The 25,793-nt window shown below is 33.2% G+C and overlaps 4 protein-coding genes and 1 long non-coding RNA gene across 7 annotated transcripts in view; 2 read left to right on the plus strand and 3 right to left on the minus strand.

Annotated features, from left to right (window-relative positions):
- The first annotated feature begins 39 nt into the window (after positions 1–39).
- Positions 40–3,273, plus strand: LOC116424218 (methylosome protein WDR77). Its single transcript, XM_031970317.2, has 5 exons — positions 40–454; positions 648–984; positions 1,052–1,224; positions 1,301–1,493; positions 1,574–3,273. Exons 1-5 carry the CDS (start codon positions 343–345, stop codon positions 1,770–1,772), a joined length of 1,014 nt encoding a protein of 337 aa, XP_031826177.1. The 5' UTR covers positions 40–342; the 3' UTR covers positions 1,773–3,273.
- Positions 3,274–3,914: 641 nt separating this feature from the next.
- On the minus strand, positions 3,915–8,061 carry Tudor-SN (staphylococcal nuclease domain-containing protein 1). Its single transcript, XM_031970316.2, has 9 exons — positions 7,712–8,061; positions 7,122–7,243; positions 6,920–7,062; positions 6,352–6,846; positions 5,788–6,265; positions 5,079–5,709; positions 4,547–4,996; positions 4,225–4,428; positions 3,915–4,147 (listed from the first exon to the last, which is right to left on the minus strand). The coding sequence occupies exons 1-9, from the start codon at positions 7,760–7,762 to the stop codon at positions 4,043–4,045; spliced, it is 2,679 nt and encodes an 892-aa protein (XP_031826176.1). The 5' UTR covers positions 7,763–8,061; the 3' UTR covers positions 3,915–4,042.
- Positions 8,062–8,977: 916 nt separating this feature from the next.
- Positions 8,978–12,078, minus strand: Hsp90 (heat shock protein 90). The gene is made up of 3 exons (XM_031970169.2): positions 11,746–12,078; positions 11,474–11,592; positions 8,978–11,314 (listed from the first exon to the last, which is right to left on the minus strand). Exons 1-3 carry the CDS (start codon positions 11,893–11,895, stop codon positions 9,409–9,411), a joined length of 2,175 nt encoding a protein of 724 aa, XP_031826029.1. The 5' UTR covers positions 11,896–12,078; the 3' UTR covers positions 8,978–9,408.
- A 22-nt stretch (positions 12,079–12,100) lies between these two features.
- Positions 12,101–13,203, minus strand: LOC143174722 (uncharacterized). The gene is made up of 3 exons (XR_012998967.1): positions 12,996–13,203; positions 12,308–12,375; positions 12,101–12,153 (listed from the first exon to the last, which is right to left on the minus strand). It is a non-coding gene; the product is annotated as an uncharacterized LOC143174722 (long non-coding RNA).
- A 2,702-nt stretch (positions 13,204–15,905) lies between these two features.
- The window catches only part of CalpC (calpain C), an 80,983-nt gene continuing 71,095 nt past the window's right edge, over positions 15,906–25,793 (plus strand). Inside the window, exon 1 of one of the 3 annotated variants that reach the window (XM_031970463.2) lies at positions 15,906–16,504. Coding sequence is in view for 1 of the 3 variants with exons in the window: in XM_031970464.2 (XP_031826324.1) it covers positions 16,496–16,504 (9 nt within the window). In the remaining 2 variants the exon portion in view is untranslated. The remainder of the gene's footprint in view (positions 16,505–25,793) is intronic. The other 2 variants (XM_031970465.2, XM_031970464.2) reach the window with 2 other exon arrangements.

A 25,793-nucleotide genomic window follows, 5' to 3' on the forward strand; every position in this document is an offset into this window, starting at 1 on the left:
TATACATATGAAATATATCATCCAGAATATCGTTATACGTTCCAATCCGTACTGACATCGAATTAGCTTACATTATTTTCGTTGAATATTCAAAATGTAGCTAATATTAATATCGAATATTTCAGATTTCTAATTGACGTGATATTTTTTATGTCTGATTATTAACCTCGTATTCTGTCATTAAGTTGAATCTTAACTAGACTTTCGCGTATCTTCTTGAAACGGTTGATCCATTTGTTTGTTGTGGCGCCACGCTATATACAAAAAGCCGGCTCAGCACATGGTCGTCTTTGGATTCGTATGAAAGTGACGTGATCGAATAACTTTAATATAAAAATAATTATGGAATCCTTAGTAGATCCTAATTTAAACGCAGATGTTTATAGAAATATGACTGCAGCAGATAGGCCGCCTGTTGTTGACAAGAATTTACAATTTATATTAATTCATAATGGTAACACTGTATAGGTTATATTTTTCATATTTATATAGTATAATATGTATAAAATGTTTTATTTTAAATAATAAAAAAATTATGCATATTAATTTTACATACTGATTTACTTACGTATCTCTATCTAATAATTTCTTACTAACAAGACGGTTATTTTAAACAAGAAATTTTTAGCATATTATTTTATTTACAGAAAAAAGTGCAATTCTTGGAGGTAGTAATATGACGGATCGCTATTGGAGTGGTACTATTTGGTATTACAATGATATTTCAGACTTTGATAGAGATAAAGCTTTTGTTGCCCTAAAAACTGAAAGTGTTGTGTGTGATGGTGCTGATTTAGAGCGTGATAAATTTGTAATTGGCGAAGATAGTGGAGTTTTACAAGTTTTAGGTTTAGTTGAAGTAGCTGACACACATTCGCAAGAATTACAATCCTTAGGATATGCTTGTCTACATGACGGTAGTCTTTTAACTCTGTCTGTATTTGAAGACAATACCCATTTAGTTACAGGTGGAATGGATTATTGGTAATATAATTTAAATGTTCCGGTTAAAGTACATCTAAAACGATTATTGTAGAAATATACATTTTAGTATAAAAGTATGGGATACAGCAGAATTGATGGCAATCCATTCATTCAGTTTTGCTCACACGGATATAATTACTTCTGTTGATGCACAACCAAGGAATAACACTACATTTGTGTCAACATCGTTAGATTGCGAAGCATTAATATGGGATATAAGACAATCAAATCCAGCTCAAAGTAAATACTACTAATACAAATGTACGATTACCTCTACTCATAAAAGTAAAATGTGTACTGTTATTTTGTTTTTAAGGTATTTTGAAGAAAGATTTTGGTCTGACAGCAGTAAATTGGAATACTATTTTGGATCATATTATAGCAATAGGTACTGAAAATGGGGATGTTACACTTGTTGATATCAGAAAAGCAGGCATTTCAATATTACAGGATGCAAATGTATTTCCAAGATCAGTTCATAAACTTTTATTTAACCCAAACCCCGAGAGGTAATAAAAATAGTCAAGTGATAATGCTAAATGAATAAAAAATCAGTGTATTATATAGAAATAATTATGTATTGTTTTAGATCGGAAGAATTAGCATGTTGCTGTGATGATACACGTGTAGATGTACTTGATATAAATAACAATTTTTCATCGATATATAAAAATGAAAGACATAGTGATTTTGTACGTGGACTAGCATGGTATAAAGATCAATTATTTTCATGTTCTTGGGATAATACTGTGAGCAAACATATAATACAGTCCCATAAAGAACTCTAAATAGCTTATTTCATATCACTCCGGTCATTAAAGACTATACTTTAAACTTAAGTTATGATTTTATTTGTATACTAATTTTATTACCTTTTTTATATTTGCTGAAACTGTTTATATTATTAAATGTAGTCAGTTGAACAAGATAAATTATGAAAATCTTTTTTGCTACAGCAGTTTCTTTGATTACTATTTCTTGCAAATATAAATATTATTGTAAAGATTCCGTATTTATGTTCTTTTCCATCTAAGTTTCTCATTTTATTCAAAAAGGGTAAAAATTAATTACTAATTTTTGTTACAAAACAAATTTTAGTGAATATAAATTACAAAAAACTTTCAAGTTTTAAACTTGTTCTTTTACTTTCTGCTGCAATAAACCAATGAAACATTTAAGGATCATGTATTATAGTCGAAAAATTAAATACAGAAAACAACTTTATTACTCAATTTATTTGTGTAAAATATATATTCGAAAAGCACTAGTGACATAAATAAAAAAGTTTCACAGTTTATTTTCAATACATGGGATATGACATGTATATATGTCAATATAAAGAAATTACAAATAAGTCGAACTTCTAAATTACATAAATGCTGACACTTCTATATTTCAAATGTTTTTAACTCAACCATTAATAATATGGTAATTCTAAGTTGTTTCTCAAAATTTAAATATTTATTTTATGAACAAGCAGAAAGGCTTTTTCATAGATATTCAATCAAATTGTATGTGAATACAATTATCCTAAGAAACGGTTAATATGATTCGTCAAATGATTTAATATCATAAAAGGGAAATATATAGTATTATAGACAAAGTACAAGTCACTGTCACCATAAGTATATGTCCAGGGACAAATTATTGTGGATTTCCTACGTTCATGATAATAATTACTTTAAAAGTACCTTTTCTCTTTTTTATCCTTTTTTACAATATATTGGTTTATTTATATATTCGTCTCAATTATTAAAATATTGTTCACATAATAAATTCTTGCATCAGCAAGCTTATGAATTCTTGATTGTAAGGTATAAAATTTCATAGAATAAACGCTTATTGGTATGATGCCCATCTAATTATTTCGATCTTTTAAAATTCATAAAAATGTATAAGATTCTACTTTCTTTGTTCATTGATATTCATTGTTCTTTTCATTCTTAATGAGTTTATATCTTGAAAATTGTGTGCAAAATCGTAGATGTGAATCACCTACAAGTTAATCTTTCTTGTACATAGATACATGTTGTGTATAAATTATATCCATCTATTTGGATGTAGATAATGTTAATTCTATTCAGTTTCAAAGTTATGATGATTATTTCATTTTACATATGATTCTTTACGTTAATAATTTTTATAAGGAAAGTATAGTTTGATGCTACATTAAGTGTTTATAAAATGTTAGTGGGAAAATGAGTCAATTATTTCTGTATAAATGTCTAATTCTCAGTGTTCACAGTACATACATAACAATATGATGAATTGAAAACAGAAAAAAGAAAAGTTTGGTTAATATAATTAAAGAAAAAAAATCTTTGCGCATTAATCCAGTTTTTATGAGTAGAAAGCGGCACCAGTTATTTAAAAAAATGAATTGATTCTAAATAACAAATATAATTATATAATATTTTTATTGGATGGTGATTTATATGTACATATAACATACATATATTTTCTTTAATATCTTGACTATTTAAGTAATGTTTTACTGATGCCACTTTTATTAAAAATATAAGAATATATTTTTTTTTCTTGATATGAGCTCTTGTACACTTAAGTTAAATGAATATGTTCGACAAAATGTACAATTATGAATTTTATAATCATCTGTATAATTCGTAGTGATTTTTAATGCAACAGAAAACACGTACAAAGAATGATTTTTTATCTGCATCAAAATGTAAACAATTAAAAATAAATTGCACATAGATCACGTAAAGTTCTGATTGTTTGTATACGGTGTTACCAAAATTCATAAGTAACAAAACTTTACACTGCGATATAAGATAATGAATAATGAGAATATATTATGTAATATATTATGCCATTGTTTCGTTTAAAAGTAACAAAATTAATGAAATTGTTATGTACAATTCATACTTTTATGTAATGAAATATAATTGCATCATAATCAATGCAACATGTAACTCTCATATGGACATTTATTAGTTTCCGTAAATCTGTGTGATAGATTCTTAGATATTTATGTACTTTATAACATGATGTCTTTTTCCCTGTATTAATCACTTTTTTAATCAATTCTTGAGCATTTTTACAATCCAAATTGTTTCTCATCGTCTTCGCGTATGTCACCGTATCTCCAAATGTTCCGCCGGCTATGTTTCGCATCTTCTTCTGCTTTTTTATATTCTTCGATCTAAAATGAAACAATAAAGTAATAAACAAATAAATATTTACTTACATAATTATAAATTATATAAACGACGAACTAACCAATTTAGTAAGTCTCCTGTCACGTTGGTTCAGCACGAGTAACAATCCATCAGAAATAAGTCCTTTTGCAATATCTTCGTTAGTAGAAGACTCAACTAATGTTACTGCAATAACATTGTTAAGTTTATACTCTATATTCATTAATAAAATTTTATCCATTACATCTTCCTTAAAGGCTTCAACTGCTACTTTCTCGTCGTCGGTCTATAGGTATTTAAAAAAAAAAATGATTATATAATTTATAGTAGTTAGGATATTGTATATATTATAGCACTATTTATATCTGTTATGTGTATTTTAATGTATATATACAAATACTTACGTCGCTCGGAAGTGAAACACAAGCAAGTACATACTCGTGAGCGTAAGGTTTGTCAGTAGCAAACCGTGATGGCAAGTCGGCGAGTCTTCCAAGATTAACTGTTTCTCTGTTACCATAGTCAATGTAAAATACACTAATATTCGTACCAGAGACTTTTTCTATTTTAACACGGTACCATTGATCATCACCAGTAAATTTAGCAACTGCTAATTCACCTCTGACAGGTTTGTAAGCACCCGAAAGTGGAGGATTAGATGACAACTCTTGACGTAATTGTGAAAGCAAAGTTTCCAGCTGACTACGCTGATCAACCTTTTGCACGTAAAAATGAAGATCGTTAGTTACTTCAGAAATCACTACTTCTTGATAGTCTATCTTTCTTTCAGCAACATCTTTATCATTTTCATTTTTCTCATTTTCTACTTGTACTTCAACATAATTTTTCCAAATCTGTAACATAATAATATGTATAGAGTTAATAAATTAAACAAAGCGTTTTTAAATTATATATACATTTTTTTACGATACTTACATTCAATTTCTTTGTTTTGGCACGTTCTTCAGCTGCTTTAAGCGTCCTAGTTACTTCTCCGAAGTCGGGGAAGGTGAGCACTTCTGCCAGACCTTCTTCAACAAGAGCAACAGACATGTTAAGATCATTTACGGTCAACCATCCAATAAAACCACTTCCTTTTGTTTCTGTACTTTCAACTTTAATTTCCACATCCCTTTGGAAGCAATGTTCTCTGGTAAAAGCTAATGCTTTCTCACCATATTCGTCAGCTTTAACTATACCACCACCTGGAAGCGATCTTTGACATCGAGGGGTTCTTATACCAGCTAACACAAATGTAATAAGCTGGTCTTCTTTTGGTAAAAAGAGTTTTAAACGAGAACCGCTCGTAACGAATTCAACCACGGCTTTAATGCCCTGTGCCCGTTTAAAGGATGTTAAATACGATTTCACTTTGGTAGGATCATTAGAAACATCTACTAATCGATGCACGGGGACATCTTTCTTTGCATGTAAACCATGTTGAGATTTTTCTGCTTTGCTTTCAGCAATTTGTAGCAAATTATAATGGGATGATCGTTGGTCATCGTTTTGTCTGTATTTAATTACTCGCGCCAAACCTCGTGCAACCAATGCTTCTGCAATATTACTAGACAACATATATATAAAAATTAATAACAATTATTATTATAATTCGGGTAAAATAAGAAAAGAATAAAAAGCATACGTTTTCCCACAAGTAACAGTGCAACATAATTTCTCCGGAAAATTATCTCTTGCAGGCTGAGTATAATCTACAACAACTTTTACGTTTTTTCTAATGAATTTTTCACGCAAAAATTCTCGAGCTTCTAACATCCACGGGATGTCATAAAGAGGCTTGAAATCTTTTCTGCCCATATTATTTGGTTCTTCGTTCGGCTTTTTCTCTCTGGATGGTGGTCGAACACTGCTCAAAAAGACTTTCTTGTTTTCTCCATTTTGTGTTCTGATTATAAGCGCATCTGCATTCACAATTTCAACAACAGTACCGGTGAACTCTATTTGTGGGCCTGATGGTTTGTAATCTTTCCACAAACGCAGACGCGCTTCTTTTGCAGCTTTCTCTGCAAGATAAAGCTTTTCTGCGCCAGCTCTACTATTGCTAATTGACCAATCTTGGCACTTGGCAAATCCTTCATTTAATAAAATCTCTGCAATATTTCCTATGGAATAAAAGAAAATTGAAATATTAAAAACTGAAATGCAAATTATTTGATTTATTTAAATCAGTTTAAGAACAAGTACTAACCCTTTGGATGAAGAATACTTCCAATGAAATTATTATTATTAACAGACTCAAGTACAATTTCAACATCTCTGTGTAAAAGGCGAGATTCTACAAAATATCTTGCTTCATCTGCGTAAGGATCGCCTGCTGAATTCTCACGTCTTCCATATGGCCAACCAGGACATCGAACACCTGATATCATTAATACTATGTTGTAGAAATCAGGTAGCAAAAGTGCTTTGACTGTTGAACCGTCAAAAACAAACTCGATGATAGCTTTCACCGGCTTCTTCCCGAATTTTTCAACCAATTTTCGGGGATCATCTACAGTCCATTTAACATTGCGTATATGTTCAGAAGACGGCGCCTCTGACCATTTTCCTTTTTTAGCTATTTTTGCTGCATTTTCTAGCTCAATTAATCGTGTCTGTTCTGGGCTAGGATTTCTAGTATCTTTTTTTACAGTTACTAAACCCTCAGAAACTAATGTTTCAATAACATTTTCTCCATTTCTATCTGTAGATAATGAATGTAGATGTGAATTATAATACATCGTAAATAAACAAATTTATATATGAAGCAGCCGTACCTTTTCCTAGCCACACAGTACCGTAAGTTCTATTTGTATTAATAGACTTCTCTGTAACAAATGCTACGTCCTGACCAATTAGTTTCTTACGTAAAAATTCTCTTGCTTCCCAAGCATATGGTTCGTCTCTGCTTTCATCAGTGCTACAATATATACCATTATATAATAAATTTGCAAAAAGTTATACAATATTTATATGTACCTGTCATTTCCTTTCCATCGTTCTAATTTTGGAGCAGTAATATTACAAAGAGTGATTGTAATTTCAGGAGGTGGGCCACCCATAGGCTGACCACGGATAACAATAGTATCTCCCGAAGTAACCTTAAAATATAAAAATTTTACATCAAAAAGCAGGATAAACAAATTTATTCTCAATTTGTAACACATTATTATGTACGATAGTAGCATACCACCCTACACTGTGATACTTTTCATAGAAGATTAAAGGGATAAACTTTATTTTTGAGATCTTTAAAAATTCAACTGAGTCAAAAGAACATGAGATGCAACTGTACGTACCAGTGATGTAAAATATTTTCTTAAGGAAGTAGTGGACATCTATTTGCTTATTAATGAATTACTATTCAAAAAATTTACGTATAGAACAAAAATACTTAAATGCAAGGACCATATGTTTTCGGTATAGATCTTTCGCTCGAAGTGTGTTAAATATGTCGCATGGACGTCAAAATAATAGGTTATATATAACAGTAATCACATAAGTTATATTTATTTTCTTCTGAAAAGTTCGCCAAGAAACGGATTCCTGTAAAATTCAAGATACCTCACCTGTTTCACTACTCCTTTTCTTGGTTTCACTTGCCCCTGGGGTGCGCTCATCGTGTCGTTCGTTTACTATGTTAAGCACCAAGAAAAAATCTATAATATCCCAGTCAGTACCTTCCCAGGTGAACTATTCGATGAACAGAATTTTCTGCGCGCAAATCTTTACTTTTCTTGTAAATATTCGTCTGGAATTTAAGAAAAATTTGACATGTTGGACCGGAGTAGAGAAACTCACGCTTTCCACGTATTGTGGAGGAGTCGGCACGAGCGCAATCTACACAGAAACATCGTCCAAGTACGTTTGATTTGGTGGTGATGTGGCAACACGCAACACTTCGACAACTATCAGTGTCGCGCTCTATCGGTCAACCTGCATCGATAGCCTGATCGGCAGAAAAAGTATTGAAATATTTTCGTTCTAGAATAACACACGGAGATTATTTGTATTTTTGCTGATTTAAAATTTAAAACTTTTCAAAGACCCTTCTTTAAATCAGGATGAGAATTTCCTATTTTAAAACTATTTGTGATAAAGAATTTCGTAGAAATAGGTATACTTCTAAGCAGTTAAGTTATTAAGTCAGGTGCGAACATAAATAATCCACGTGTACCACCTATGCTTAAAAAATATAAATTTTCTATTTTCTAATATATATATATTTATATATATATACAATGATACCAAAAATACTTTATTGAATAGATAGTTAATGATTGGTATAGTATTCATGTAACTCTTATTACGTTTATGTACTGTAACTGTTTTAAATAAAAAAGATGTTTTTATATTACTATTTTTGCAATGCATTATAAGATAAAACTTTGTAATACTTTGAATAGTTTTGCAATACAATTGATTGTTCCAATTATATTGTCTTTACGTAAATTTTTTATTTTATAAGTAAGTAAATTCCAAGAAAATGGAATTAAAAATACATATTATGCAATAATAGCTTTAGTAGATAACTTAAAACTTTATTAAATTTTATTGAATTTCGCATTTTATTGTTGGTTAGAAACTTTTGTAAGATTTAGTAGATGAGGATCCACAGCTTACATTTGCTTTTCAAATTCCAACCTTTGTACATCAAAATCTAAAAATAATCTTTTTCAAATGTATTACTTTATTATGTTTGTTACGGATTATGAAACCTTTTTAACATATATGTATCAAAATGGCCTTAGTATTTCAAATCTTTGAAATACAAAATTACGTTTTAACTTTTTACTTTGAGATTTAATGAAAAACGGTAAATGGAATTATATTCATTTAAATCTGTAAGGTAGTTTCTTTATTTCGCACGCAATTGTTTACAATTTTAATTAGTAGACTATGCAATGATTTCACAATGGAATGGTGACAGCGTGAGACAAAAACAAATATAATCAGTAAAAAATAAATAAAAATTACACTGTAATCTCGTAAAAATGATGTAACAGAGATTTTGGGACAGAATCAAGTGGCAGGCTTCAACTTGAAGGGCAGTATCTCACACTTGAAACTGCTCTTTTATGCTTATAAATTATGTCAAATAAATATAGCAATTTTGTCATATATAACAATAAGCATAACACTTAATTCTGTCACATGAAAAAGAAAAAATGATGAATTATTTAATACTTAAGTAGAAATAATTTGTAACAGTCTTTCTACATTCTATAAGTCTTTGGATTTAGTTCAGTAATTTTAAATGACAATCTTAATCTACTTCTTCCATTCTAGAACCTTCTTGCGTTTCATCTTCTACAGGAGGAACTTCTGTATCCATTTTCTCAGTTTCTACATTTACTGTATCACCATCATCAAGGCCAAGACCAAGCTTGATCATCCTGTATATTCTGGATGCATGTATTTGTGGGTCTTCTAATGCAAAGCCAGAAGACAATAGTGCTGTTTCAAATAGAAGCATAACAAGATCTTTCATAGATTTATCATGCTTGTCTACTTCAACCTTTTGTCTCAAATTCTCCATAATTGGATGGTCAGGGTTGATTTCCAAGTGTTTTTTAGCAGCCATATATCCCATAGTCGATGTGTCTTTAAGTGCTTGGGCTTTCATGATCCTCTCCATGTTTGCTGTCCATCCATATTGTGAAGTAACGATACAACATGGAGAATCGACTAACCTATTAGATATAACAACCTTTTCAACCTTCTTATCTAAAATGTCTTTCATGACTTTACATAGATTTTCGAATTTAGCTTTATCTTCTTCACGTTTCTTCTTCTCCTCCTCATCTTCCGGAAGCTCCAAACCTTCTTTTGTTACAGAAACCAGCTGTTTGCCATCAAATTCTTTCAACTGTTGTACAACATATTCATCAATTGGTTCTGTCATGTACACTACTTCGAAACCACGCTTTTTAACCCTCTCTACAAACGAACTGTTTGCTACTTGCTCTTTGCTTTCACCAGTAATGTAGTAGATGTGTTTTTGATTTTCTTTCATTCTACCAACATAATCCTTTAGCGAACACATTTCATCTCCAGAAGCAGAAGTACGATACCTAAGCAACTCTGCAAGCTTCTTCCTATTCTGACTATCTTCGTGAATACCTAATTTCAAATTCTTGCTAAATTGTTCATAACATTTCTTGTAATTTTCTTTATCCTCAGCCAGTTCTTCAAAAAGTTCCAAGCATTTCTTAACAAGATTCTTTCTGATAACTTTAAGTATTTTATTTTGTTGTAACATTTCACGAGAAATATTCAATGGAAGGTCTTCACTATCTACAACACCCTTAATGAAGTTAAGATATTCTGGAATAAGGTCTTCACAATTGTCCATAATGAATACTCTTCGCACATACAACTTGATATTGTTCAATCTCTTCTTGCTTTCAAAAAGATCAAATGGAGCACGCCTTGGAATAAAAAGCAATGCACGAAATTCCAATTGCCCTTCTACAGAGAAATGTTTAACAGCTAAATGATCATCCCAGTCATTGGTCAAGCTCTTGTAAAAATCACCGTATTCTTCTTGTGTAATATCATCTGGGTTTCTTGTCCAAATTGGTTTTGTCTTATTGAGTTCTTCATCTTCTGTATACTTTTCTTTAATTGTCTTCTTTTTCTTCTTTTTCTCATCCTTCGGTTTATCTTCATCGTCATCTTCTCCAACTTCCTCAATTTGGAGTTTGTCCTCATCTGTCTTTCCTTCTTCCTTTTCGGGTTGTTCTTCTTCTTCATCGTCGCTTAATTCTTTGTCTCTTTCTTTTTCAACAACAAGTTTGATTGGATAACCGATAAACTGCGAGTGCTTTTTCACAACTTCCTTAATCTTTGATTCTTCTAAGTATTCTGTCTGATCTTCCTTAATGTGCAAGATGATCTTTGTGCCCCTTCCAATTGGTTCACCATTGTCTGGACGGACAGTGAATGAACCACCAGCAGAAGATTCCCACAAATACTGCTCATCATCATTGTTCTTTGAGATGACAACAACTTTATCAGCTACCAAATAAGCAGAATAGAAACCCACGCCAAATTGACCAATCATAGAAATATCTGCACCAGCTTGGAGCGCTTCCATAAATGCTTTTGTGCCAGATTTAGCAATAGTGCCCAGGTTGTTTACAAGATCAGCTTTAGTCATACCAATGCCACTGTAATAAATAAAATTTAATAACTTATTTGTATTTTTACAAAAGTTTATTTCTTTAAATTAAAATTAAAAACAATGTTTTTCAAAAGAATCATGTAATTTTTGTAAATTATAATTTAGAACAAAATATTATACAATAAAAAATAAAAGTAATACTCACGAGTCTAAAATAGTCAAAGTACGATCATTCTTATTAGGAATGATTTTAATAAATAATTCTTTGCATGTGTCAAGCTTTGATGGATCAGTAAGAGACTCATAACGAATTTTATCCAAAGCCTAGAACAAAAAAAATTAAAATTACTTACTATCAAGTAAAATATTCTATAAAATTGTTTACCAATTTCAGTTTCCTTCGAAATACAAACGAGCAGTTTTGATTTGTAAATTTCATCAAAGTTTATGTTTCAATTAAAAATAAATTTTACTTACATCAGATGCATTTGAGATTAATTCTCGAATAAAAATTTCTTTGTTGGAATAAAAAGTGTTGATGATTAAGCTCATCAACTGTGCAATTTCGGCTTGAAAGGCGAAAGTTTCCACTTCGCCGGTATCAGCCATTGTTACGTCTTCAGGCATTTTCGTATTTAATACAATATCAATTAATACCAAAACACAATTTTACACTACAACAAATGTGTCCACACTGTTAACGTCCACGATTATTTGCACTTCTATGCACTGAACAACGTATCTTCTCGTACGTTTTCCGAGGATCCGCTTCTTGCGCTGTCACTTTTCAAAGTATTGAATCCTGCCGCGCTGCAGCTGCTTTTATCGAGCTTTGAAGATTCTAGAAGGGATTCAACGGAAGTTTGTTCCGTTTTCTAGAATATTCTATCAAGTGTCTTACCATAGTTATACTTTATTGGTAAAAATATACGCAATATTTAATAAGAATAATCTCAGAAATTTATTATATAAATTTAAGGATTATATAATGTATAAAATTGATAGGGATTAATGCTGAAAATGAAAGAAAATTACTCACTATTGACTGCAATCACGTAGTAATCGGAAGTGGTGACATGTTGTATCTGTCTAGAAACATCGCGATACCTGGCAGCGGAGAATTAACGGCATAAAAAATATTTGATGGAATAACGTTATATACATGTACATTTTAAAAACATGTACCATACAGTACTTTGAATATTTTGACAATATTTTATAAAATTAATTTTTGTTATACTGACTTCTTAATTTTTCAAAATTTACATAATAATTATGTATCTTAATGTAAAATAATATTTAAAAAATAATGATGAACTTTATGACTAAATTTGAAATGACTGTTCTGATTTTTATATTTTAAAATATCAAATATTATTTACGAAAATATGATGCTCATTTTTTCAGTAGATATTTCGAAGAATTTTATGTACAAAAGGACAAATCATACACTATAATAATGTATAATAGTTTTACTAAACAAATTTAGCCCCAATATTTCGAATGGTTATCAATGTATTAAATATTACACGATATTTTTCAATTGTATTTTTTTTGAAATTTCTGTGCTTGTCTACTGAGATTGACAACGTGTATTTCTATTGTTAGAAGAAAATTTGAATATTATTATGAGGGTTCGTACGTTTTTTTTGTTAGTAACTATTTATTTACATATGCTAATACAACATATATATAATGACAGAACAATCAAATACGATCAATGATACCTTAGTCAACAGCCGTATTGGGACGCTTAATAAATTCTCACGTAGGCGAATTCGCACAAGAAACGATAAAATTAAGTCGTCCGGGTGCAATGTAATTTTTTATGGTGTTTAGTGTTATACTAGTGTTACCAATCGTTTGTGTGACTGTACGTACAAAAATAATAAATGAGATAAAATGAATGTTCGTAGGATGTTCTCTTAACCTTGATCTCATATTACAAAGGGAACGTAATAATAACGAAATAATGATTCTCACATAGCGATCGTATTTCTGGATAAAAAATCTTATTAATAAGAAAGTGATACATAAATGAAGTCAGGCATGTAATAAATTTTAAAACACATGTATATTCTTATGCAGAGAATGTTGGAAAATTATAAATTAGACAGGGTTAGATACTTTAATAGTTTATTTTTTTCCTTAAAAGAGTATTACTGTCTACTGTATACAACGTAATCAATATTAAAAATCATTCAATTTTGCGTCAAACATTGCTATATTCATTTATTTCGAGTTCTTTCTATTTCAACCATAATGCATGAACATTGCAGTTGGTATGTATAGGAGTCCTGTGCAATACAACTTCCTATCTACAATTCTGAAATACCGACAGTGTTAAAAATCACAGACTTAAAATACGTAAAGTGCAGACGTTGCAGCTTATGAGAATTTTCGTTTAGGGCTTTGGAGGACCCCAGGACCGCCGTACCATTTCGGTGTCGCGCTCGATGTTATCGATAATACAGGATATGGCTATCTTGTTAGTAGAAATCGAATTAGCTACATGCTTTATTTCTGTTACGAGTGTTTTACCACAAACGAAGACCTTGTTGTGTTACCATTATCTGATGTTATTACTAGCTTCGTTTTGTCAAGATACTTCTAGGAGACATTAGATGGCAGCACTCTGCACTTCAAATGTATGAAGTAGTAAGATGCAGCATTCATTAACATTCAAGAATAAGAAAATACATTATCTATTCAATCTGTTTTATTTTGAAACGATTACATTTACCAATATTATTTTTGGCCATCGGTATTTTCTCACATCACGTAGCCTACTTGCACTGTGTTCACAGAACAATACGATGTTGTATTTCACGATGTCGGTCTTCAGGTCTGACATCTCAGTGTCGTATTTGTCATTAATATTATAAGAAGGTATGTAATAAGAATTGAAAGTATGTTTGCCGAATAAGAATAGCATAGAGAAGAATGTTGTTTTTACCTATTTTACGCAGATATGTATGCTTGTACACTAATTTTGTATAGAGTGATCATTTCAAAATAATCTACATAGTATACGCAATGAAACAAACCTATCGATTTGTATAAAACGTCATTGGCAATTTTGGAACAAAAACATCTCGATGTGCATGGTACCTAAGTAAAGTCTTCCCAGCGCAACAGGTTAACGAAGTATTACAAAGTTTTAATGAAGTATGATAATGTAAGTGACAGTTGCTTAATAAAATCGGAGGACAAGTTCCCAGAGAAATCAGCTGTTGCCCGACAAAGAACTCTTTCTGGTATCACGCCGGAACGAACATTTCGAGCAAAGCCAACGTGCATGGGCTTTCACCAGGACGGGCCGTAGCTGCGGGCTACGATCCACGTTTTCTCTTCTTTCAGTTACGGTTCGCTTTTGCTTTCTTTTTCCAACACTGACGACTTATCGCTTTTGTTTCTCGCCTCTTTTCACGTAAGGAATATATCTACTTAAGTATCTACGTACATGTTTCATAACAGTGAACGAAATTGTATGCAACATGTAAACAAAAAGTCATTTCGAATAAATGAAAAATTAGCTGAATTTTTCTTTGTTCATCTACAACTGGAATCGCTGAACAATGAGGAGCAACGACTTCAAGGTAACGATTATTTTTGAAAATGAATATTACGTTCCTTAACACGTTAACGTAAATGCCGTCTATAGCCGTCCGATGCTCGTGAATGTAGGTGCAAATGACGGTAATGGCTGCTCTATATTCTTAGTATTATAAATGAAAAGATATAGTAATTTTATTCTGAAAGTATGAAATCTTGATTGAACTTTCCAAGAATCAACTAACTAACAAAACAAAATTGCTTTTGTCGCCCATCACCGATTTCAAAGTGAGCGTCAATGTGTTAACCTACACCTTTAAGTGATTTAAACATTTAAACTTACTTAACTATTCCAAAGATTCGCAGATCGCTAGAGTTTACTATGGTTTATTTTTATCTATTTCAGTATTAACATTAAACTCTAATGGAAATGATGACAAGTCGTGCATAATTATAAATTATGAAAGAAGGCACGTAGGAATACATGAAAATATGCAGATAAAGGCCTACAAGAAAATTAACGCAAAAGATCGACAGTGTCCAACGAACTCATATATGAAAAATGATTATCATATATAAATGGAATTTATATATGAAAAATCAAAATTTCTCACAGCGATTTTAATAATTTCCTTCATTTAATATGTCAATGAGGAAATTAATTATTAAATTTGCACAAACAGCTGCACCATCCAAATTCGGGTGTTATGACGGTTAAAGTGTTAACGCATAGTAGGCTAGACCAAGGTGAATGGGATCATGGGGTGAATCGGGTTGAAACGAGAATCTACTCCACATTTATCGTATCGTAAATTATATTTCTCGTTACTTAGTTTCTATTCGCAAGAGAAACATTTCAAAATTCATTTTCGTTTTTAATAATTACTGTTTAAGTATTCTCATTTCTTTACAAGGAAAGATGATTCGACTCGCCTCGGACTACTCTATAGTTTTATTTAATGCTCACAATTTAATGCTGACAATGTTGACGACCGATGAAAGACTTTTAAGCAGACGTGAACGAACTTCTGGTTTTTTAGCGGTTAAACAAAAGTTCGTCAACGGAGGACAAAGCGGCCGCGCGCGCTATTCGTACTCTGGTTATACCTTGGCGGGTAAGGGAGGCGGAGGAGGGAGAGAAAAGAGAGAGGACGGTCGTCAGTAACTCGGCGGCCAGAGAAAGAGGAGGAAGGCCAGCAAGGATGGTGGTGATCGGGGCTTGGATCCGCGACTGGCAGTTCACGGCTGGTAGTCAGCGGGCAGTGTCAGTTAGTCATTCAGCCAGCCGGTTGTCTGCTCCGATGGCAGAGCTGTTGATCGCGCCTTCGATCACATCGTCATGATCCTGCCGCGCGTCCCGACACGCACCAGTCTCGACCGTGTTCTCGTCGTTTGACTTTGTTTTCTTCCTCGGGCCCGTCGATTTTCCATATAATTCATTGTCCCATGGACTGGTCCGGGAGACGGGGTTGATCGTCGAAAGCGCGAGTGTCGGTTAAAAAAGAGAGCGAGCGTTTCAAAAGTGTGTGCGGATGCGAAGGGGAACGATCCTTTCCACCGGAGAAGTGACAAAGTGAGAGGAACCGCAGCGCGACCTTGGGGAGGATCTCGAGGAGGACCTCCGCGAAGAGGTGTCTCTGACTGGAATAAAGCGACGTAAAGGCGACCACGGATGGTTAATGTGAGTACGATCCGCCGCAAACGCTGTCACTCGTGGCTTTTGTATTAACACATTCGCTGCCGGGGAAATCTAAACCTCTTGCCTTGGGTGCCAAGAATTAATTTTAAAAAGACAACTTACTGATATACTAGGCACTCGCGGCACATACCCTTACTAGGGGGTATCTCGTATTGACATTAAATGGAGTAACCGTTTGAGTTCCAAGACTTTTGAAACGAACACTGTCGAAAGGACCCAAGCAGGACGGATAACGATTGGCTTAGCTCCTGTAGACAAGTGCTAAGTAGCACGATAATGCTTTTTTTATTCGACCAAAATGATTGAAAATAATCTAAACCACAAATAAAATGTATTGCTTATGCAGTTTACATAAAAAAAGAGTGAACGATATGATGAACAAGTATTGGTAAAATTCAAGTATACTGTCGACCATTCACAGTGGTCAAATCTAGTGGGACTCAAACGGTTATGGTGCAGATACATTGGCAAGTAATTTGCGACATTTTTCTGTGATAACGACTTTTCTGAAGTCTGTAGACGCGTCGCAGATTGCTGGCGGTAAGTTTATTTAATTTGCAACAGTAATAAAATGAAATGACATAAAATAGAAATGTAAAAACACTTCTGCGAATCGCTGCCAGAAAAGATGTCGCAAATTACTTGCTGGTGTATCTGCGCCATCATTAATATTCGTTGCAACGTTGAAAATTTTAAAAAGATTATTTGAAATTGATCAATCTCGTAAGGATATTAGCAAAATAATTCAGTTAATCTGCTGCGATTCGTATTCAATGGAATTCGAAAGCCCAGTATCTTTAAAAGTATGTCAATTCGAATGTATTTAATTATACATTCCGTTCCTACGTTCAAAAAACAATGAATGAATTTTGTTGGCGAAAAAAAGAGTTTTCTGGGACTCAAAGGGTTAAGAAAATTAACGCGTTCGCTCCAAGCGTCATTCAAATATCAATATTGAGGATTCTTGTTGAAATAAATTGATAATTGAAGTATAACGAACGTATTAATTTTAGAAGTTTTGTCTGGTGAAAGATGAACTGCATAATTTCTGTCAATTAGCAATGAGTGTTTAAAAGAAATATGGCAGATTCAACAGACTTTACATTTCTTTTTCATGTTTATGTTCCTTATGACTTACAGACGTTCGTACAGTTTATTCTTGTAAATTATATACATGAAACTTACTCTATATGCATTTAGAAGAGAGAAAGTAGTAATTGTATGTAACCAAGCATAATTTCTTTTAAGCAGAATTTTTCTGTGGTATAGTAAATGGTCTTTTGCGATTGTTACGATAAGCTTTACATTTATCTTTTGCAATTTTTATTTGTCTTAATCGTATTATGATTGCTAAATGTGATATAATTTACTATCTTTACCTATATACACGAAACTCATTGTACTTTTATGGATGTTCGAAAGAGTTGTTCTTCATATTTATTTTTCATATCTGTGACTTTTGCAATTTAATTCAATTAGCCGCTAAAACTATAATTAACTCTCATCAAATATAGGCATGTAAAAAGTATTGCAAGTGTGTTCAGAAGAGAGAAGGTAATTATAATCAAATCTTCCATACAAAAATTCCGATTAAAAGTTAAATTATGCACGGTTAAATATAGCTTCTGTGTTGTTCGAAATAATTTCCTATAAAACTGCAGGAGATTCACGAGACTTTATGGTCAAATTTGATCTGAACATCTTGATTTCTGTTTTACAATACACTAGATTGTATAGGTGCACATCTATCATCTAGTTTTTATTTTCTATAGTGGAATTGCTATGAAAACATTCGCGAAATATGAAGCTATCAATGTGACGTTGGTCACGAACGTGTTAAAGTCGTCCATTCAAATAAATCGGCTTCATTTGAAAAACGAATATTGCCAGTTCCGTTCTACTTCTTCCCTTCTTTAATGCTTCCTTCAAAAAATTGCGACTCGATCGGCAATTTCAATTAAAATGCAAAACAACGGTGACAACTGAGCCTCATCGATACACTTTTTACATAGAGGATCGTGGCTCGTTTAATCGTTTGAAGTGGAACACAAAGCACCGAGAACGACCGGCTGTTAATACGCTTTCTGTTTTATTCCTGATTGAATTATTCTCTCGTCGGACGAAACGGACTTTCATCCTTGTTACCAGTTTTCGCGAAACGGTCCATAAAATTGTGAACTCGTGCAGGCATCCGATATACAATATGGTTTCCCGCCACGCGAAACGTAATGAGGGATAAATGACGATATTATTCGAAGTTCATCGGTGTCCACTTTTTTTGTTTTTCTATTTCTTTATCTGATAGAAATTTTTGTTCCCTAATGTCAACCATGGTATTCTGAAAGAAAAATTGTTGGTTCGAGTTTTTTACGAATAATTAGTTATATACAAGCTCCGCCAGTTATCTAAGTGATTATCGTATGATTTTGATTAACATTAGAATTATTTATTCATTTTTATTAGATTATTTATTATTATTTTTCTTATTACCTGCTTCGGTGTGCAAAAATAAAGAGATCGCAGTATTTATACAATTTTTTTATGCGAAAAGACAAAAGCGTAACTCAATTTCCGAGCTGAAACGAAAGAAGCGCGATCGCGCCGCATGAAACTTTTCCACCGGATTTTGTTAAAGATCGGGGGTTGAAAACAGTTATGATATTGGTTTCGGTTCTTTAAACAGTTATGAATAACCGAAATAAAGTCATATTCCTAACTATTATTCGGTATATCAGTTATTATATATTATACATATTATGTTATGTTCACGTTCATGTTCATGTTCAGGTTGACGTTCATGTTGAATTTGATGATGATGGTAATGATAATGTTTATGTTGATATTACGTTATATCGGTTCTATATCGATTCTAAGACTGTTATTTCTCGGTTGTACAAAAATTCAGAACTGAAGAATAACAGTTATAGAACCGATATAAACCCGATATAATATCGGTTCTTCACCGAAAGCGATATAGGTTGTAACTTTATATTGGTTCTCTACAGCTGTTTCGATCGGGACCAATATATAACATTTCTAAACAATTATCTTTGGAAGCTTTTCAATGCCTGACAAAAACCCTTGGCACTCAAACGGTTAACTATGTAGAAAGTCGCGTGTGTTCGATTAACCGGGGCCTGCCTGGCCGATATTCGATGTAATGTAACAAAAGGCAGTTAGGGGAGCCCGGAGAAAGTGTAGTCGGTGCCGACTGATATGTGCTTATGAAACCGTTCGCGCCGTTTCCTAGTGTCCTGGCGTGTTCGCGGAGGAAACGACGGTCGCGAAACGAGATACTCGAGAAATTCCGTTACCGGTCGGCCGGGTCCATCGTGGAGCGTTGACGATTGGAAACAACTAATGGCTGCATTAACCGCGGGCGTTTCCTGGTCTACGAACTCACTTCGAGCGACGCCACCACCGAGAAACACGGCTGTTCACCGCGAAGCGAATCCGTTTGTTACGCGCTTCTTTCTCCGATAAATATTAAGATCGTCGTGGAAATTCTGTTTGTTCAGTTTTGATACTGTAGGAAAATTAAGAAGAATCTCTCTTTGGTGACCATTATGCACCTCTCACGTCCCGACTCAATCCTAAAAGTCACATGAGCAAGAGGACTCTTACACTGAGGATGCTCCTGTTAATAGATATTAAGATCGTCATGAAAATTCTGTTTGCTTAGTTTTGATACTGTAGCAAAATCGAGAGGAATCTTTCTTTGGTCACTACTATGCGCCTCTCACGTCCGGATTCAATCCTAAAAGCTAAAAAGTCACATGAGCAAGGGGACTCTTTTACTCAGGATTAAATTTCTCTCACCAGTGGTGGTTTTGCATGTTTATCGAATTTTGGGACTGCGGAGGCTCGGCTACTATGTTTCCTGGAAGGACCGAGAGGTGGAGCGTGCGGTCGATTCCCCCTGCCCCTGTGGACTTTTAGCTTTTAGGATTGACTCAGGATGTGAGAGGCGCATAGTAATTGTCCTCGAGGATCGTTTAACCCTTTCGAGACTATTGAGACACATATGCCCAAGTAAATTGGTCGATTGGAACATATATGTTCTAGGCTGTAACATTGCACTGAAGTAAAGAAAGTTAAATTTTTTTGTTTTAACCTATTAGTTTGAATAAATTCAAATGGAAATGTAGTATTAGAAATATAAATGTAGTCAAATAGAAATGGTATTAGAAATGTAGTCTGTCTATTTTATTTTCCTTATAAAGAGTCCGTGTCGAAAGGATTAACACTAGAAGTTGGCTAAACCTACCAAGGCTAGACCTACCTGACCAAAATATATCAAAGTGACCATTCTTGACTTTTTCCTTTAGCAATAAGAGATTTTGATTTAGCAATACACAAACTGAATTGCAAATCAATTGAAGTCTCAGTAGATGCACTCTTGAAGTTTCTATAAAGAAACTTGAAATTTATCAAATTTATCATATAACAAACTTTTATCGTATAACCTGTATTACTTTCGAGTGAAACATCTGTTCGATCAATCAATTTTTCACTCGACCACATCGGCTAATTTCTCTACAGCGTTAACAAACTTTCTGCGTGAAAAAGTATGAAATGCGTTCAGAAAAACAGAAAAGTAGGTGACTTTTAAACCTCCGAGGCTTCACTTCCGGTGCAAATGTATTTACGCGCCGCCGCCGGACGACCAGCACCGTTCGAAGCTTAATCTCGCGTGACGAAATTTCTTCTCGATTTTCCGATTCGTCGTAAGATTTCGTACGGTCCGAACGAAATTTCATTTTTTTCCCTTTTTTTCAGCAGGCAGACAAAAAAACCCGCGGCTCGCTGAGGGAAATCTCGGTGAGCAACAGTAGGTCATTACAGAATTTCTAGCGGGGCGCGGCGTCCGCTGTGTGTGACCAGAATGATTTCTTTGCGTGAAAGTCATCCTGGAATGGTACACCGAATCCTGGCCGGGTGAAATGGAAACTATTTGATCCGCGCGGAATGCGAACCCGCGCACGGGACAAAACACGTACGGAAACGAGAACGGACCGTCGCATAATGAGCACCTGTTGCCCGCGAATAAATGTCGTCTCGCTGTCCCGAACACGTAGCCTCCCGTTTCACGTCAACTGTAAACGAAGAACAATTGAGCCGTTCATTGGCCAAATCGATTAACTCCATTTTTCGAATTTTTTAACATTTTTTTATTAACCCTTTCGTCTCGAATGGTATATATAGAGTCGTGCCACGAACATTTGAACCCTTTGAGTAATGTGGGCGCATATATGCGTTTTTCGATCTTTTTAATTTTACATGTGCCGTGGACTCCTCTAATCTTGGTGAAAGTATAAAAAATGTCAATGTGTCTGCTCGATGGTTCTAGCGTTAAACACGTTTATTCAGCATGAATGATCTTACGTATTATAATTGTTTTCAATGTTTTGGAAGTAGTAAATGTGTTGATATAAAAACTTTATTTTTAATCGTATGTTATTTTACTTCTATCTATGTATAAGGAATTATAACGATTTATTTGTGCCATCGGTATTTAACGAAATTCTTAAATCACGTTTACACGTTCATCACACGTTTGCTTAGGCGTGATCGACAAACATTTACTTATCTCTTGTTGAGTGTACGGAACACGGACAATTCGTTTTCGAGTGAAAGGTACGAAACTCTTTCGTGTAGGAGAACAAATAAGATAACATGTAAGTACTTACAAATGCAGCGATAAAGGCAACCATTTTCCCGTAAACTGCTTCACAACATTGACGAACGAACGCATAGCGCCTCACGCAACTGGGCCAAGTATGTTTATAACGATCGAACACGAGAAAAATGCATAAAATAAAGTTTAATGGTGTCAGATATTGCACGTTGCTTCTTTTACGCGCTTCTGCGCATCGTCGAAACTGAAATATATGTACAAATCCACATCTCCTCCAATCGAATTAATTTGCGTTTATAATGATACTTCGAGATAAACAAACTTTTTACTTAATTTTTCACGTAATGTGAACAAAGATTGTCCGTTAATATCCAAAAAGTGATAACTTATAAGATCATAATTGTTGAAAAGTTCGTTTAATAGAAAAATGGCTACACATAAGAATGTTATTAGTTTATTTTTTTCTCCGTTTGTTTTTAATGTTTTTTGATGAAATATAAAATATGAAAATAAAAGAAGAATGTAAAAGAAAATATATAATGTAAATATTTGTTTATAAAGTGAAAAATAGGAAAATAAACAAAAGTGTGAAAGAAAATGTATAATAGAAAAATTCATTTACAAAATTACAAAATAGAAAAATTTGTTTATAAAATATAATAACAGGAAATAGTCAGTAATCCCTTCTGAAAATGCACGTTATCGGGAGCTTGCTTGTTTCCGGTTCTTCGATTCCCACAATTGTTGCCACGATCTACCGAATTTGCATTCATCACGAAACGCTTTTACGTAACCGCTCGAAACTTGGTTCGAACAAGGAAAAAGGAAAAGAAAAATGAGAAAAAAATGGGATGCTAAGTCACCGGAATGCGTGCATGTATGTATAAATAATTCTAAAGAGTTCTACGAAAACCGGTCCAGTTCCTAATTAACGTGTTACCATGAATCGTGTTGCAAATAAATTGGAAATTAATTCGGTATCCCTCGACGCGTACATTTCTGCGCGCATTTTTACGCGCGCCGCGCTTCAATCCGATTAAGGGTCTGCAAACTCGTTCCAGATTGTAGGTACAGTATATTTCGAACATCACCCTCGAGTAATTGATAATTAACAATTTCGCGATCACTATTATTCATCGAGAAGAAAGGGAAGAGAATGGAGAAGAACAGCATGGAAATAATAGGGAATGTTTAAACTTTTGAACGTTATCGAAACTTTCTAACTAGATCGAAGATATTATCACTAAAACTACCAAACGGATTAAATTGACCCAGTTTTAAAATTACACGGTAATTTTAGTGTTAATTAAGTTCAATCGATTAACTCCCAATCAACCCTTTGTACTCGGAAGTTCATCCGCTGCATACATTCATGATTATAATAATAATAATAATTATATTAAAATAAAATACTAATGAATCTTTTGATGGTATTAAACAGAAATAATACACGAACGCATATAACTATTTCACTTCAACATATTACCTCTAATTGGTAGTTAGCAATTGCATTATCTAAAATTTGATCTTGATCCCAATAATCTCATAATTTTTTTTCCAATAATCTTTAATTTCAATGGGTTCAAAAAGATAATCGAGGTTCTGCCGTCGCGTTCGAAGTTCAATAACTTGGTCCGTTGAAAGTGAATACGTACCGCATTCTTTAAAATCCTTCCCTTCATTCTTCGGTTCGGTTTCATAAGTTGCGCACGGTGCCCGCATACTTACGATTATGATGACGCCCACCGATGGGCGTCTCGACGACGCGACGCGTTGAGGAGACAATATACACGTGTCCCTGGAGCGTTTTTTACTTTCCCTAAGCGACACCCACGTATTTACGCGGTATCGAATCCTTTATGACGGGCTCGTCTACGCGGCCGGTGTAACTGTATCTATACACACAGGGATCGCGGGCTCATCCCGCATTCTATTATGTCAGGTCAGTCTCGCTCTTTGCTCGGTAATAACGTCTTTTGTTCGCGAGAAGAAGAGGATCTGCGCGCGTACGTTGATCTTTTGTTGCGTCTGTTGATCCTTGTTAACGCTTACTATACTCCAAGCATCGTTCACTCTTTCGTTACCTACCGGTTTCAAGATTTTCAGTTGGATAATGAATAGAGAATGTGAATAAAGAATGAAATTATATTTTATTTATTATTCTATTGTGCCTTAATGGTGGTTTCAAGAGAAATTTCAATTGTACAATGAATAGAAAATATGAAGAAAGAATGAAATTATATTTTATTTGTTATTCTAGTGAGGCTGAATCCCATTATTTCATTGTTAAGGCTTACAACTCGAAGCTTTGTTCAAGTTTTCGTTACCTACTGGTTTTAAGATTTTCAGTTGGATAATGAATAGAAAATGCGAATAAAGGATAAATTATTTTTTATTGATTATTCTATTGTGGTTGAGTTTCGCTATTCGATGATTAAACAATATTAAAATTTTGAGATCAACAACTCCAAGCTTCGTTCAATGTTTCATTATCTACCGGTTCTAAGATAAATTTCATTCGGGTAATGGACAAAAGATGAAACTAACGAGCGCAATTTTCTTCTATTATGCTGTAACTAAAATTCCATTCTATTATGTTCAGTTAAATTCAGTTTTTGTTCGCGAGAAGAAAGTGTTGTACGCGCACATTGATGCCTTTTTGTCTCGGTTAATTTTCGTCAACAATATCAAGTATTTACAAATTTTCTTCTACAGTTTCATTACCTACTGGTCTTGCGCTAAATTTGATTCGGATAATGGAGGGTCGGAATAATAAATATACTGTGAATTTTTATGCAAATTCAAATTTTATTTCAACGTGTCGCATATTGATGCATTATTCGAAGCTTAATATTAAACATTCATATTTAATTTCTTTCTTAATTTAAACTTGTTTTTGTTATATCGAATTAGGTGACGATTGAGACTCATTTTTCGTGTGTAAAGGTTTAACTCTTAAATTGAAGTTCTGTTGAATATTTTAGAACATATCTGAATAATTATCATGCGTATTATTGTTATTATATGCAAGAGTACGTTTTATTAATTACGCGGAGTGTTGCACAGGGTACTCTATTGGTATTATTTGCATTGTATTCCACTTAAATTCTTTGAATAAATGAAGATAGGTTATTTTGATAAATAGATGGAATGCTTATGTAATAACGACTAATTATTATTCAGGGAATATAATCGATTAACACTAATTTATTTGGCTAATTGTCTAGGATAAATATTTACTTTAAGTGATTCGATTACACTTATCAACCTTTTCGTATCAATCCACTGAAATTCGTTAATGATCATTAATACTAGGTTTATGAAACAATTTCGACTGATACAATTACACGGATATGTATTAGTATGTACTTTTAAACCCCTAATTTTCAAGATCTAAACGAACATCAATATTTCTAGGAATAATTGAATAAATGTCTGTAAACCTAGTGTTAATATTACATATTTTTCTCTAAAAAAGAAGAAAATGATACATGAATTTGTGTTGCAATAATAGTAGTTGCAATGAAGCCAATTTAAAGAGTACAAAATAAAGTAGAATTGTATTTTCTGTATAATGTATTAATTACACTACATTGAAATTAGAAGATAAATGTACCAAATGCTATTGAAGTT

The sequence above is a fragment of the Nomia melanderi genome, chromosome 7 (assembly GCF_051020985.1).
Source record: "Nomia melanderi isolate GNS246 chromosome 7, iyNomMela1, whole genome shotgun sequence".
In the NCBI taxonomy this organism is placed as follows: domain Eukaryota; kingdom Metazoa; phylum Arthropoda; class Insecta; order Hymenoptera; family Halictidae; genus Nomia; species Nomia melanderi.

Bases quoted from the DNA above. Each gene is read 5' to 3' on its own strand.
- LOC116424218 (XM_031970317.2), top strand. From the start codon at position 343: ATGGAATCCTTAGTAGATCCTAATTTAAACGCAGATGTTTATAGAAAT. The intron at 985-1,051 runs GTAATATAATTT...TATACATTTTAG, and splicing joins ACAGGTGGAATGGATTATTG to TATAAAAGTATGGGATACAG. The intron at 1,494-1,573 runs GTAATAAAAATA...GTATTGTTTTAG, and splicing joins TTTAACCCAAACCCCGAGAG to ATCGGAAGAATTAGCATGTT.
- Tudor-SN (XM_031970316.2), bottom strand. From the start codon at position 7,762: ATGAGCGCACCCCAGGGGCAAGTGAAACCAAGAAAAGGAGTAGTGAAA. The intron at 6,847-6,919 runs GTACGGCTGCTT...CATTATCTACAG, and splicing joins TACTGTGTGGCTAGGAAAAG to ATAGAAATGGAGAAAATGTT. The intron at 6,266-6,351 runs GTTAGTACTTGT...TTTATTCCATAG, and splicing joins AAGTATTCTTCATCCAAAGG to GAAATATTGCAGAGATTTTA.
- Hsp90 (XM_031970169.2), bottom strand. From the start codon at position 11,895: ATGCCTGAAGACGTAACAATGGCTGATACCGGCGAAGTGGAAACTTTC. The intron at 11,593-11,745 runs GTAAGTAAAATT...TTTTTGTTCTAG, and splicing joins TAATCTCAAATGCATCTGAT to GCTTTGGATAAAATTCGTTA. The intron at 11,315-11,473 runs GTGAGTATTACT...TATTTATTACAG, and splicing joins ACTTTGACTATTTTAGACTC to TGGCATTGGTATGACTAAAG.